The 14,164-nt window shown below is 36.6% G+C and overlaps 1 protein-coding gene across 1 annotated transcript in view; it reads left to right on the top strand.

Moving 5' to 3' along the window:
- Positions 1–6,695: 6,695 nt before the first annotated feature.
- The window catches only part of DNAH5 (dynein axonemal heavy chain 5), a 115,529-nt gene continuing 108,060 nt past the window's right edge, over positions 6,696–14,164 (top strand). Inside the window, exons 1-3 of the mRNA XM_065753260.1 lie at positions 6,696–6,752; positions 11,376–11,510; positions 13,058–13,142. Coding sequence (XP_065609332.1) covers positions 6,696–6,752; positions 11,376–11,510; positions 13,058–13,142 — 277 coding nt within the window. The remainder of the gene's footprint in view (positions 6,753–11,375; positions 11,511–13,057; positions 13,143–14,164) is intronic.

Here is a 14,164-nt window from a genome sequence, read left to right as displayed (position 1 = left end):
TTAGAAATGTGTCTAAAGGAATCATCTACGTTTGTTAGACTTGGTGCAGACTTAGACTTAATAGAGAAATGTTTAAGTCTTGGACGCCCATCTCAGACCCATAAATTGTAGCTAACTCTTTTAGACTGTGAGATACTTATATAGTTGTGGAGCAGAGACATGATCCAAAACACATTCATACTAGTTCTTCAGCTCTTGGCTGTACAGATGAAATGCTGTCTCTCTGATACCCATGAAAGTGGAAAAGTGAAAGCAACATTTCTGTAAGACACAATTGTTCAGGTTGGTGTGGTCTGATTAAAGCCCATTGGAGAGAATGTGATCTCCAAACATTAAGCAGATAGAACAGAAATGCCACTTGGCTTAACACTACATGCTACGTAGAAAAGTAGCAGTTCTTTACAATAAAAATAGTATTTTTTCTTGAAGCTAAATACCGAAATTCTGCAGAAGGTGGGGATGAAATGTTTCATGGCTTTCTAGAACAACTTTCTACACCAACAGCACCTCTTAGTGTAGAACTGTTGACCTCACATGGCATAAAGACAAAACAATCTTTGGGAATATAGAACTACAGCTTCTGTTACACTGATTAAGAAGTTGAAATTTTAGCTCTAGGAAGGATAAGGATATGCTTACTATGTTTCTGGTACTGTACTGACTTGTCGTACTGTACTGACATATCGTAGAGTGAGATGATCAATTCTTATAGAGAAATGGTGATAAACAGCGCATCTCAAGGAGATTCCTGCAGAAAGAAAGTATGCTTAGATTGGATTAGGAATTGGATTGGATTAGGAATTTTCACTGCTCTGTAGTGTAGCAATACATTACTGTGAGATAGGGGGGTGAAGAAGCTAGCATGAACAAATACACGTGGAATAGAGAGCTTGATGGAGCACAGTTCTAATCCAGGGATTTGATTTAGTAGTTGGATAGGGATAGTGATAGGAGGATGGTTGGACTAGATGATCTTGTAGGTCCTTTCCAACCTTATGAACCTATGAAACCTATGCATAAATCTAGAGAACCATGGCATACAGCATACAAGACCTGAAAGAAAACCTTTTAAAGGAACTGAGTACTTGCAAGTTGATAGTATAACTCAAGGACTATATTTGACGATATGGCTTTGACTGATGACATTTCCTGATTATGAGCATATATATTAGGAATTTGTTTTAGAAAACTACAACTCATTTGTTAATTAGTGTAATTACAAAATTTGACAGCTATAGTTGTTGGTAACCTTTCAATTTCAGCTGTTTTGAACTAGGCTCTCATTTAATATGATTATCCTGGCAGTAGCACTTTGGTTTGGGGTGTTTAAAATACTGAAAATTTTATTTGCTGTCAATCTAAGCTTCTGCATCTTACATGTACAGGGTGTTGCTCCAGTTGCTTACCCAGGCTTTGAACAGAAAATAAAGACTAATATGTTAAAAATAATAAGTTGGAAGGGACCTTAAATTTCACCCAGTTCCAACTCCCAAGCATGGGCTGGGCTGCCATCCACCATAACAGGCTGCTAAGGGCCCCATCCAACCTGACCTTTAAAAAAGAACCTGTTGAAACCCAGACAACTCTCACACTCAGAACTCAAGGTTATTTTATCTTTCCTTTTTTCCTTATTTTACCTTTTCTATCGAGTGAGCATTGAGTACTCGTGGCTTTCTTTTCAGAACAGCTTAACAAAGACAGAACTGGAAAGAAAACAAAGAGGAAAATACAATCTTAATCTTAACTGGACAATTTGAGGCCTGGTTTTCCATTTATGTGCTCTTAAGTACCTGCAACTGAGTCCTTATCTAGGATGATAATTTACTTCTCTGTTGTTTACAAAGCTAGACTTTATGATAGTAATGACCAGAGATGATTGATTAATATGTGAAATCAGGATCAAGGTTGTTCTGTTGATGTTTATCTCCCTGCATTTTCATCATCTACTTTAAGGCAGAGTTGTTCAGTCTTGAATGACTGTATAATTCTTTGTGGTAGTTCCTTGAATAAATAAGTTTCATCTAAGACTTTGTTGTTCTTACAGCTTTTCCCTTTTCCACCCAAGTGCTTTGAACAGCATGGTTGCCTGGAAAGCTCCACTGATGATCTCTTGTTGGTGCAAGAACTTGCTCTTCATTTTATTCCTATCCTCTCTTTCCTACCAATTAATCAAGTTCCTTCCCTAAGGGATCATTTTCCTTTAAAATCATTTGACAGTGAATCTTTGTAAAAGCTTTTTGCGAATCCGGGTCATGTACATCAAGCTTCTTTATATGAATGCTTATTAACTACTTCAGTTAAACTCACTGGATTGTTACAGATGTTTCTTTCTTTTACAGAAAAGGATTTTTTTATATCACTTCATTGTGGGCAGTTGTCTTTTTTGCTTTTACTGTCATTTAACTGTGCTGGCTTACTTGGACTTCCTCAGGTGTTTCTGGTAGAAACTGTGCAGTTGCTCTGCATTTCTAGTATGGTGTTTGCATGTTGTCTAGAAGCATTTTATTTTTTTGGCTGCTTGTGTTTACTGTTTTATTTTCAGTGAAATTATGTGATGATATTTTCCTAGTGTGCACAGAGACCTCTGAAGTTCCCTGCTGATATTGCTTCCCACCGCAGGGGTGCCACTGATTGCTACTAGCAATATCCTGTACAATGTCTATTTATTTATGACTATTGAAACTTCATTACATCAGCCTTGCTTCTGTTTGAACATGAGCTCTTTTACACTGATGTAGGCTTTATTATCCTTCCCATATTGTAAATACCTTAATTTATATGGTGCAGTGTTCCAATAATAACTTCTTTATATTAAACTTCTATTGCTCTTAGAGAACTTCTCAACTAAAGGATTGGATTCCAGTTCCCCTAACTTTGTTTTATAGAACTTATGCTTAGGTAGAAGCTGGTTTGCACTTGTTTTGGATTTCTATTCAATTTTCTGTTTTCTTCCACCTGTTCAAAAGGACAGTATCTCTTCCTACCTTGTGCTATAGCTTCCACTTTGACAGGTGGCAGCTGTCACATATTTAGAGGATGCAGGGCTCCTGTTGTTATATCCAGGTGGTTATATTGATTGAAACCACATGCTCTTCAATGGCTACTAACTTTTCCTCATGCTGGTTTTAAAAATTCCCCTCTGCTCTTCTTTTTCAAGGGTCAGAGATTCTTGTTTCTTTCACAACCACTCAATTTCAGACATGTCTCCAGCTTCCAAAGAATCTGGACTTTGTTTCTCTCTCGCTCTTAAATTACATGTGTAGGATTTATCCTTCTCATTAGACGGTGCTACCTGAGGTAGCAAGAACATTTGATCAGTGTTAGGGGGTGAAGAACATGATGGGCACAACATCCAAATAACTGATAGTGGAAAAGTGCAGAGAGGGTGAGAGATTCTGTAGGTCCTCAAAATGGAAAATGTATTACTTGCATTGTTTCTTGAACTGAAATTTGTCTGTCCCTCAGAATACTGTTATTCTATGAAATATCTCCTCTGTAATGGTTGCCAGTCTGATACTGAGTTTGAATTAGTAATTATTTGGTAAGACCCAAACATCCTATCTATTCCTGTAAACAAAAATTTAACTAATTTATTTTGAGTACTGATATATATCTATTTATATATTCAGTATTTTTGTTGCATTTTAGATTGTTATATTTTCTTAGCAGTGCAGGAAATAGACAAACAGATCCTGGAGAACTAATGCCTTATTATAAAGCAGAACAGGGAATTACACTTGGGCTTCCTTCATGGTAGTTAAATTCTTTAATTAGTGCCATTAATCACCCTAACATGCCTGTTCAGCAGCAAGATGACATTATTTACCGTAGTCATATCTTCTATCTCATCAAACAAGTAGGTTGAAGGGATATTCTGACTTGGATGAAATTGTATTTTTCAGCAGTGGTAGACTGAATATGTTGAAGCTTTAGTTTTGATCAACAAAGCAGTTTAAAAATATTTGTCTCAATTAAAGGTATTGAAACCTCAATTTGTTTGACTTTTAAAGAAGCTCAAGTATGTTTTAAGACTACCTTGAGCTTTGATTGCTTTCATTGCAGTTATATTAAAGTAGTTCAGCAGAGAGTGATATGCTTTTCTTTAAGTTCTTCCACTTTTATTCAATGTGGATAATCACCTATGATTTATAAGTGATCATCTTCTTAAAGGACATATCTGTATTTCAGTCTTCAAATATTAACCACGGCTCTGTTTGAGGTCTTAGAAAAACAGCATAAAAGTAATGTGCACTTTATGCTTTCAACCACGAGATGGCACCTAATTACCCATAATGGAAGAAAGCTTGCTGCTGGAGCTCCGCATTTATAACCTCATAAAAAAAAATCTTGGCTCAGTGAAATGAACTTTCATAATTTATCAGCTAATATGAGAACTTAATGCTCTGGAAGATGCATAATGACACATGGAGGAGTAAGACAATGACTGTCAACAGCCAAAAAAGATTTCCTAGTGTCATATCCTACACCACCAAGCTGATTGTTTTCTATGACAACATTACTGGCTACATAGACAAAGAGAAGGCAGTAGTCGTTCTTTGCCTTGACTCTAGCAGGGTGTTTGATGTGGTATCCTATGGTGTCCTTAGAGTCAAGCTGTTTGTATAAGTGCTAATTATCTTATAATTTAGGTGGAAAATTGGCTAGCACGTAGGCTCCAGGTGGTACCAAGCCAAGCTGATGGCCAGTTACTAGTGGAGTCTCAGGAGTTATACTGAAGCTAATACTGTTTAGTGCCGTTAAAAGTTAATTTAATGATGGAACGGAGCACGCTGTGAGTCTGTTGGTGATACCAAACTGGAGGGGAGACTGATGTACCAAAGAGCATGGCATACAGAAGCCTCAAGAAATTCAGCATAAGCAAATGCTAAGTCCTGCAGTTAGGATGGAATGGTCTTGTATGACAATACATGCCAGTGGCCAACTTGCTATGTATCAGGTTTACAGAGAAGGACTTGCCTGGAACATGAGCCAGTAATGTACTTTGCAGCTGAGGTGCCACAGGCTAGGGTGAAACAGCCAGCAGGTTAACAGAGCAAGTTCAGCAGTGTGTAGTGATGAGGAGACTGGAGTACATGATATATGAGAAGATGTTGAGAGAACTGGGTTTGTTCTGTGCTAGGAAGAAATGAGTGAGGAAGATTGTATTGCAGCCTTCAGCCTTTTAAAGGCAAAATACAGACATAGACCTTTAATGAAGATGCAAGGTAATAGGAGTCAACAAGTTGGTATACAGGAGATTCCAGTTAGATATCTGAGGGTGGTCTTTATGTTGGATGGTCAAATACTGCAAGAGCAACTGTAAAATCTCCATCCGTGGATGTATTCAAAACTTAACTGCGTACATCTCTCAGTTACCCCCCTCTAATTGTACTTTCTTTGAGTAGGAGACAGGATTATATGACTTACAGATATCCTAATGTTTTTGTTTCTTCGAGTTAGTTGCTATGACCTTACATCATTTTATGAAAAAGCTCTGTTTTCTTAGATTCTTCCTTCTGTCATGTTTTTCTTGAGATAACTTCACTTGATGCAAGTTTAGACTGTTAGGCTGAGTTTTTGCATTAGAAATCATATACATCACATACAAAATAAAATAGCTATTCAGTGTTCAGGAATTAACTCATTGTGTAATATTAAAGAGTTTAGACAATGAATGCTTACTTTTACTCTAGATGCAATTCTTTTAGGTCTTTCTCTTTCAAATTTGTGTATGTATCAGTATATAAAATCTGATTCAAGTGAGGCATGAAAATCAGGTAATGCAAGGAAAATGCTTTTATTCATGAGAATGTTATCAATAAGGAGGCTGTCAAATGACTGTAAATAGGATTCACATTGATATCAGTAGGGACAAAAATATTTAGGAACATTCTAAGCCTGAAAAGCTGTTAAAAAATAAAAATAAAGCCTTATTGTTCATATTATTGGATGATTATCTTTTTTTTTTTTGTAATTTTCACGACATCAGGTTTGTTTGACAGTGAAGTGGAAAATAATGAAGTTATTTTGAGAAGAAAAATCCAACATTCGTTGATGAAGAAAAATAGTTTCATTAAGCAACCACCGTACAACTGAAAAATAACTGAGACTTAGTGTGCTTGTATAAAAGATACAAATAAAAACTTGGTAGTTTAGTAGTCTGTAGATAATAGCTGTTTGAAATCTGCTTGAATGTGTTGCTATATATTTAAACTATCACCTGTGACAAGGAAACAAAGATGTCTGTTGACATGAGGATTACTTTAGAAGGCTAAACACAAATCAGATATTTACTTTTGCAAATGGTTATGTTGCCCTTGAGCGTGATGAATTGTATGGAGTGGTGTTTATATATAAACAATATCACCTTAACAACGCTGAGGTTGGTAGCAGTGATTTTCAACAGCAGATCCGTAGGCAGTAAATTCTCTAGTTTCTCAATTCAGTCTTCAAGTAACTTAAATGCATGTCAGAACTGAATTAAGAATAGAAAACAGATGAAGAGCTAAGCTTATTAACTGTTAACTTTTTAGGTCTTTACTGTTTTTTCTAAGTCTTTTTTGGTGTTCCTTCACACCAGGAATGAAACAAATATGAACAAAAAGCTGAGGGAAGAGCGCAAAGTGATGAATGAGGAATCTTATATCATAGTTTAAAGCTTATTTTGAAAATAGATGTTTATATCAAATAGTACAATGTTTAGAGCTGGAAGAAAGCAACTTTGGAAGCAGAGCATTGGCAGAGTTATAAAGGTAAGGAAAATGGAGCTGTAGGTTAGGTCCAGGCTAGTAACCATGCAGCTTGAATAAATGCTTGAACTGGGGGTGGAGGGTCTGTTTTAAAATTATGTAAGTGGATGGTATTCATTTCATAAAACACTCTGATTATACATAGTTTTTGAAAGCAAAATATAGCATTTGGGGTAGGTTTCTGTCAGAGGTGTTGCTTATCTAGCCTTGTAAATGGATCAACCAGTCTGATATGTTAATTGGTAAGATATCAACCAAGGCTTAGTTGCACAATTTTTTTTGAAGGGCGAGTTTGTGCTCAAAGCTGTTTATATATGGATTGCTCTGAAAGTAAAGCCTTCCATTTATTTCCTTGGAAACTACAACAGATACGAAGAACACAATGACACTATTTGATAGACCAAATTCTTAGCTACAAACCACAATTTTTCAACACAGTCACTGCCATTAGCTGTGCATTTTCATCAGCTATGAAAAGGGATCTGCCTGCCACACTTACAAAAATTGCACTAGCAGAAGTGATCCATTGTTGCTGTTGCCACTGCTGAAACCCATCACCTCAGTGTGCTCACATTCACTGTTTGGTCTCCATAAATGTCCAGTGATGTGACTTTTTCTGCATGGAGGAATTCAGTGACATGCCTTTGCTCCATCTGCACTTCCATGTCACATACCATTCTGTCAGACTGCCCATCTGCTGTCATCTGTCACGTGGAAACAAAATATAATGGAATATTGGTGGGAAGGTTTGATCTCTGCTGCCATACCACCAATATCTGCCTCTGACACTGCAGGCCAACATCATAAAATAGTAGGCATTACTTTCGGAACAGCCCCTTGCATTTTGTATTGGCAGCTAAATCTTGTCCTGATTGTTTCAGTGGTTTGGTAGTGGTATAAATTCACCTATGTTTTAGTACAATATAGTACCATAAACAGTTTCTTGCTGCATTTGACAACAAAAGAAGGGTGGGCTCTGCAACTGAGGAAATCTGAAGTTTAGCTTAATACTTCTTTGTCCTTGTAAAAAGGGAATGGAATTTTGAATGTTCATGCATAGTGCTTAGGAACAATAATAGTCAAGTATAGAAGTAATTAAGGCCCCTATGCTTAATTTTATAAGCTGATTATTTCAACAATTTCTTCTTGTGTTAATATTTTAACAAATGTTAAATGCTTTGCCTGATATTTGCCATTTAAAAGATAGTTGAGGTGACTGCTTTGATTCTGTAGGGTGCATATTTTTTGGTGAGGAGAAATTTAGAAATTGTGTTCTTGCTGAAAACTCAGGGTACTCAGAAACTGTAAGAAAATTGTTTGCCGTTCACTTCTTTACATTGGAACCCATGAGCAATATAAACCATCTCAACATGTTAAAGGAGATACAGAGGACTATAACATGGGTTAAACACATTTCAGATAAAATAGTAGACTGACTGCAGAACTCTTATGTTTTGACTCTTACTACTGAACTTTCTGCTATGGTTCATACATTTCTCACCCATAAGACTTTCATCAGAGTAGGTCTGAGTTCAGTAATGCACAATATTCTTACAATACATCACTTGCTTTTTAAACCGTGTTCAGGAACAAGTTTTAACTTGTGCAGTTATGGCTAGCATACTAAATAGCATTCATGCTAACTATTTAGTGTGTCTGCACACATATTATTAACTGCACTCTGTAAAGAGAGGTTGGCTAGAGTTAACATTGTAGATTTATAGAATATTTTGTTTCTGAGGCTGTTGCTTCAAAGGAAGTATTCAAGGCATCTCTGACTTTCGATTGTTTTATCTTCTGCTTAAATATATGTGCATTTATATTCTCATGGTAGTTATAAAACAGTGTTTTTAAAAATGTTAACTTGTTCCTCCTTGTTGCTTCAGACTGGTGATGTAATGTTTACAGGTTTAGACAAGTGTAAAGATGGACTTAAGAATCTCTTCTTTATTCTGCTCAAGGAGCAGATGCCTTCTGAAATCTGTTTCCTGTGCTGAAGTTTTGGTATCTAGATATTAGAAATTTAAGAGTTTGTGTAAAGCAGAATCCCTGAATCATTAAGGTTGGAAAAGACTACTAAGATCATTTAGTCCAACCATCATCCCATCACCATCCCATCATTCTGGAAAATCTCCAGGTTAAAGCAGGTTACTAATTATAGCTAGACTAATGATCCAAGGGGCTTTTCAGTTAATTATTTTAACTACAGATTTGCTGAACACAGTCTGTGTAATATGGATTTTCTTACCTTCTTAGTTAAGGGGAAGGAGATGGAGGAGAGAGAAGACCCAACAAATGGAAGGTGGCTGTATCTTCAAATGAAAAACTGAGGTTAAGCTGTACTATATAAAAACACAGACAATCCACAATGTCAGTGATAAAGAATTAATCTCTCGGTAATGGAAATCTGTGTTCCTCTAGACCACTAAACATTACAAATAGGCTTTGTTGTATAACCTTCATCAGAATGGCTAGCTGATACTCTTCGGGGTTTGCTTCTAAGGGTTACTATGCATACCAACAGTTCCTTAATTAAATATGCAAACAGTAGCTTATGTGTGTGAGCACTTAGCACCTTCAGACCTTGTTCTTTCAGTATTCTTAGATGATGTTTATTTGAACGATGTAAACTTGCTTATTTGTTAGAGAACACTTCAGCTGAGGAAGAGAAAATGCTTTTAGAAATAACAGATCATCGAGATATGGAAGCATAGGCAGATTGTGTGTGTTCTTGAACTGTATTGTAGAGAAATGTCAGGGAAAAATTTATCAGGGAAAAAATGTTAGAGAGATATCCACCAAAACAATGCAAATGCCTTACAAAAGTGACACACGATGAATGCAAGTGAATGTCTTAGCCTGTTGAGAACTGTAGCTTTAATATCTTGTTAATAATTGCCTGTGTTCTCTAGGGATAGTTAATTGCTCCTTTAGAGATTTATGATATATTAACAAATGCTTAGACATCAAATATTGCTTAATTCTATGTGAACTACTATACATAACAGTTGAAAGATGTGCTATAGGATTTGAGAGACTGCAGGCATAGAGTTGTATTAGAAAACATTAAAAGAACTGAAATTAGCATCAATACATGATTGCCTGTTTTGAGAAGAAACTCATGATGTCAGCTTATGTAAACAGCAGCTTGCAGTAAGAGTGGAGGCTGTAAGCATATGAAAGGTTATGTGTATGGGTGAAATATATGAAAAAACTGATAAGCTGTGTAAGATGAATACCTTTTGCTACAGTGTATCTGGAACTCTGAACAGCAGAGTACAAAAATTTATCTGACTGTAGTTTGAGCAAAATAAAAAGCTTTTGGTGAATTAAATAGAAGCTATCTAATTGGTTTAGTGCTCATATTTTTCCATGCTAAAGATGCACTGCTGGTTGTGCCAATGTTGTTGAAATAGCAAGGCTTTTGTGTGAGCAGATTCAGCCAAAAAATGGTTACTTTTTGTATTTAATTAGCAGAAAAATTTCATCCCTTCTCTGATATACAGGCAAGGCCTACATCTAAAACACAGCTTAAAAAAAGCATAAAATATGTATACAAATTAATCTATTATGCATTCTTCAGGCATAACTGCATGAGAAATGCTGTTTGTATATATTTGTCTTTAACCTGGAAAAACATTTCAGTACGTTCAGCACTTACGTAGATATCCTAGCAATTATGAGTTTACCAAATGTCTGGAAATTCCTTCAGGAAGTAGCAAAGAAATTTACATAATGGTATATTATGGTGTATTATGCAAGTCCTATTAGCTCTCCAGAAGCTTGTGGGTAAATCACTTGTGCATACTTCATACAGTTACTAGATTTTTTGCAGTCACTAAGGAAATAAAGATTGAATTTAATACCAATGAAACATAATTCTAAATTTCTTTTGAAACTGAAATTATATTAAGTCTTATAATCCACAAACACAATAGTAGCAGTAACTACTCCAGGAGGCTATTTTGTCTACAATGTAATGAGGCGTCTTACATATGGGAATTCAATTTAATTAGAAAAATAGGGATACTGCTTGAAGTATGGCATAATAGCAATAGTTAAGCACATTTATAAACACTTGAGTGCCTTGAGGCTTGTTTCTCATTCTACTTCACATTATATTAAAGAGATAACATATGAAATCTTAGCTTTCTCTAGCAGCATTTGTCTTTGTTGGTAAACACGCTATCTTCCACAAGTAACAAATACAGGTCACAATTCCATGTTGATTTGGTGGTGCTAAATGAATAGACTGAAAAGCCAAAATTAATAGCTTGAAGTATGTTGAAGATGATGGCAATATAATGGAGCTGTACCTATAAAATGCCTTTTTTGTTTTTTCTTTCTTTTTTTTTTTCCCTGGAGAGACTTTCAACAAATAAGTAACACTGTATAAAAGGTTAGTGATATAAATTTTATGCTAAATATGATAATAGAACACAAGAAACCATCTGCAAAATTGTAACAGGCTGCTTCTGAAAATTTAAATGCCTGAATCTTTCAACCGCAAATATAGAAGACTGCAGTAGTGTTCATTTTTAAAATAAATTCTAAGATTTTCCTTATGTTTGTCTTCAAAATTGTAATTATTGAGTAACTCATTGTCCACTTTGTGTTTTATAACAGCAAAAGCTGAAGGAGGAAAGGGAGGCTAAACGGGCTCGGCTTGATGACAGACATGATTACTTACTGGATATTGTCGCCACTTGTGTGAATCTTGACAAAGCAGAAGTAGAAGAAGCTGTTCTTGATGGTAACCAGGTAATCTGGTCTATTTGATACATGAAGCTCAGAGGGTGCTTTAAAAACTGATGCTGTCATAAAATACTTAGTGAGATAGTTGCCAGACTGGTTTCACAGATGCAAAAGAGTGCCATCCGTGCTAGGCTATGTATTAATATTGTTTCCACTAGGCTGCTACCAGCATTTATGAAACTATCTTATGAGCTAGTTGAGGAAGTCATATCAGCTGAAAACTACTCGACAAAATAGACTGGGTAGTGATCCCACCAAATATATAACTGTTTGTGTTGGTACTAAGTTAACTACTGTATGCATTGGAGATATATTTTGTGATTTGAAAATAAATCACCTTGTTTGTAAATTTAAGTTTCAAAATGTAGATATTCTCATTTCGGTACAAATATATTGAGAAGCTGGAGAAGATTCAATGGAAGTCTGAAAAAAATGGTCAGGGGCCTAAAGCATGTGAAGAATGAGAAGGAGAACAAGGGATTGAAGGGCTGTTGAGTAGTTGCCTGTAATTGCTTAAAGAGTTACTGACAGAGCTAAACTGTTTTCAGCAGTGGCAGATCATGTAACAAGTGGCAATAGCCACACGTTGCAGATTGTGTATTATGAGACCCTTCTTCACCAGGAATTTAAAGTGGTGTAGGAATAAGTTACCCAGGTAGGCTGTGGAATTTCTGTTCTTGGAGACTTTGGATGAACTGAGGTATCATTGACAAAAAATTATGTTAGCCTAACAATCTCTCAAGGCTCCTTCCAACAGTTCTGCTATTCTTTATGAAACAGGAAAATGAGCTGTGCTAAGCACTGTCATAGAAGTTAAAACACAGAACCTGTTTCAACTTTTTGGCATTTTATCTCTAGGTGGGTTTATTGATGAATTATATTGCCTGAAAATAATTGTCAGATGAAGAAAATATTTCCAGCTTTTATACTTGGAAAACATGCTTGAGTAAAGTGTTATTACACATTATTTAATGATTTTATTAGCTGTTTTGACCTTCCTGGAGGGCTCAGAAAAAATTTCCTTGACATATAGCAATTGGACTTTCTTCCAAGTCCTATGTAGCCTATACATGAGGGTCCTGGACTGCACTATGAATGCATAGTTCAAGGAAGACTGATGACAGCCTGAAATTGATGGAGAACTGCAAAATTGGCTTGATGCTTAAAGTATAAATAAATAAAGGCTGTGTTGCTGTGCTTTCTGTTTTCAGCTAGTTAACTGAGTGATGGCAAGGGAAGGGACTTCAGTGAGGTGCTGTTGCATTTCAGCAAATAAGAAATACCCTCTGTTTGAGAGATGGTGCACAGCATGTGCATAAGGGTTTTCAGTAAACTGAAACATGGCCTGAATATATTCAACTGTGTTCAACATGGGGAAAAAGTAAAAAGATTCAGTTAAGTAGTGTGTGCTACTTTTTTTTAGAAGGTAGTAACTGGTCCTGGTGTAATGTTAGTACTAGACAATGATAGTATGATGCATGTCTGTCAGTGCTTTTCGTTAAAAATCTGAGTGGATGTTCCAGGCATAAATACTTTTGCATCATCTCAAACAGATAGAGCGCATTGACAAATTCTTGGACCCGGGAGGTCTGTGCCATCTGATGTTCTACTGTCAAGATGTGGAGGCAACTGATACGGGTAATGCTACATTGGGTTTACTGCAACATGTGTTTCTTCTGAGTAGGTGTGCAAAGAAAGAAAATTGGTAATGTTTTTATTAACTGTGGCTTAAAGCAAGTAAAGTTTGGTCACACAGGAATGTGCGTCCTTGCTCATGAAATAAGGGCTGATGAATTACTGAAGCTTGTTAGTGCACTTCTACATATTTCCAGTATGCAACAGTGGGGTACTTTTTGATTTAAAAGGCGACTTGCACGGAAGTTGAACAGTGACAGGTATTCTTTCTCCTCCCTTCCAGTGACACCATCAATTTGTCCTGCAAGCCCTCCCCATTAGCATGTGACTGTCTACTGAAATAGTCATGTCACAAGACAAACTGCTTCAAGAGGCCCCTGTTCAGGGTCACAAGGCCTCTTTCATTTCTGTTCTCATCCTCTTCCCCAGGATTTACCATTTTACCACAGTTCTTGAGGAGGCCTCCTTATCACTTACTCTGGAAGCTTCCTGAGATTTCTGGGATGAGGGCATCCACCCTTTGCTCATGGCTTCTGTCACAGGACCTCCAGTCCTGTTCTCATTGGAACCAGCCAGGAGCTCTAGGGCCCCATGGGACTTCAGAGCCCCACTTATTTACCCTGGATGTACAAGAAAAGACATTGATGTCAATGTACATGCTTAATGCTTTCTGGCCCACCCATTCAACTGTTCCAGTGTCGGTTTATTGCTAGGCTTTGATATGTCCCAAATGCGTTCCAGTTGCTACCGAAATTTCTTTCAGAAACACTGACACATAGGTAATACCCAGTTTACAGGTCCACGTTGCTGGGGAGCTCATCAGATGGAAGTATTTTGTTTCATCAGCTTACTTTTCTAAACAGTAACATTCTGAACAAATATGTTTTTGGGGAATGGTCCCAACAGTGCAGTTCTGCTAGTCTCTGCCATCAGGGCTTCAGCCCTTTATTAATGTCACCGTCTAGAATACTTGGTTGTGTCTCTGCAGAACAGATCTGTGGAACAATTTGAAGACAGTCTGTCAT

The sequence above is a fragment of the Cyrtonyx montezumae genome, unplaced genomic scaffold (genome assembly GCF_038088225.1).
Source record: "Cyrtonyx montezumae isolate F1298 unplaced genomic scaffold, pur_monq_1.0 scaffold_8, whole genome shotgun sequence".
In the NCBI taxonomy this organism is placed as follows: domain Eukaryota; kingdom Metazoa; phylum Chordata; class Aves; order Galliformes; family Odontophoridae; genus Cyrtonyx; species Cyrtonyx montezumae.
The sequence above is the reverse complement of the archived record's forward strand: the minus strand, read 5'-3'. Positions and strand labels throughout refer to the sequence as shown.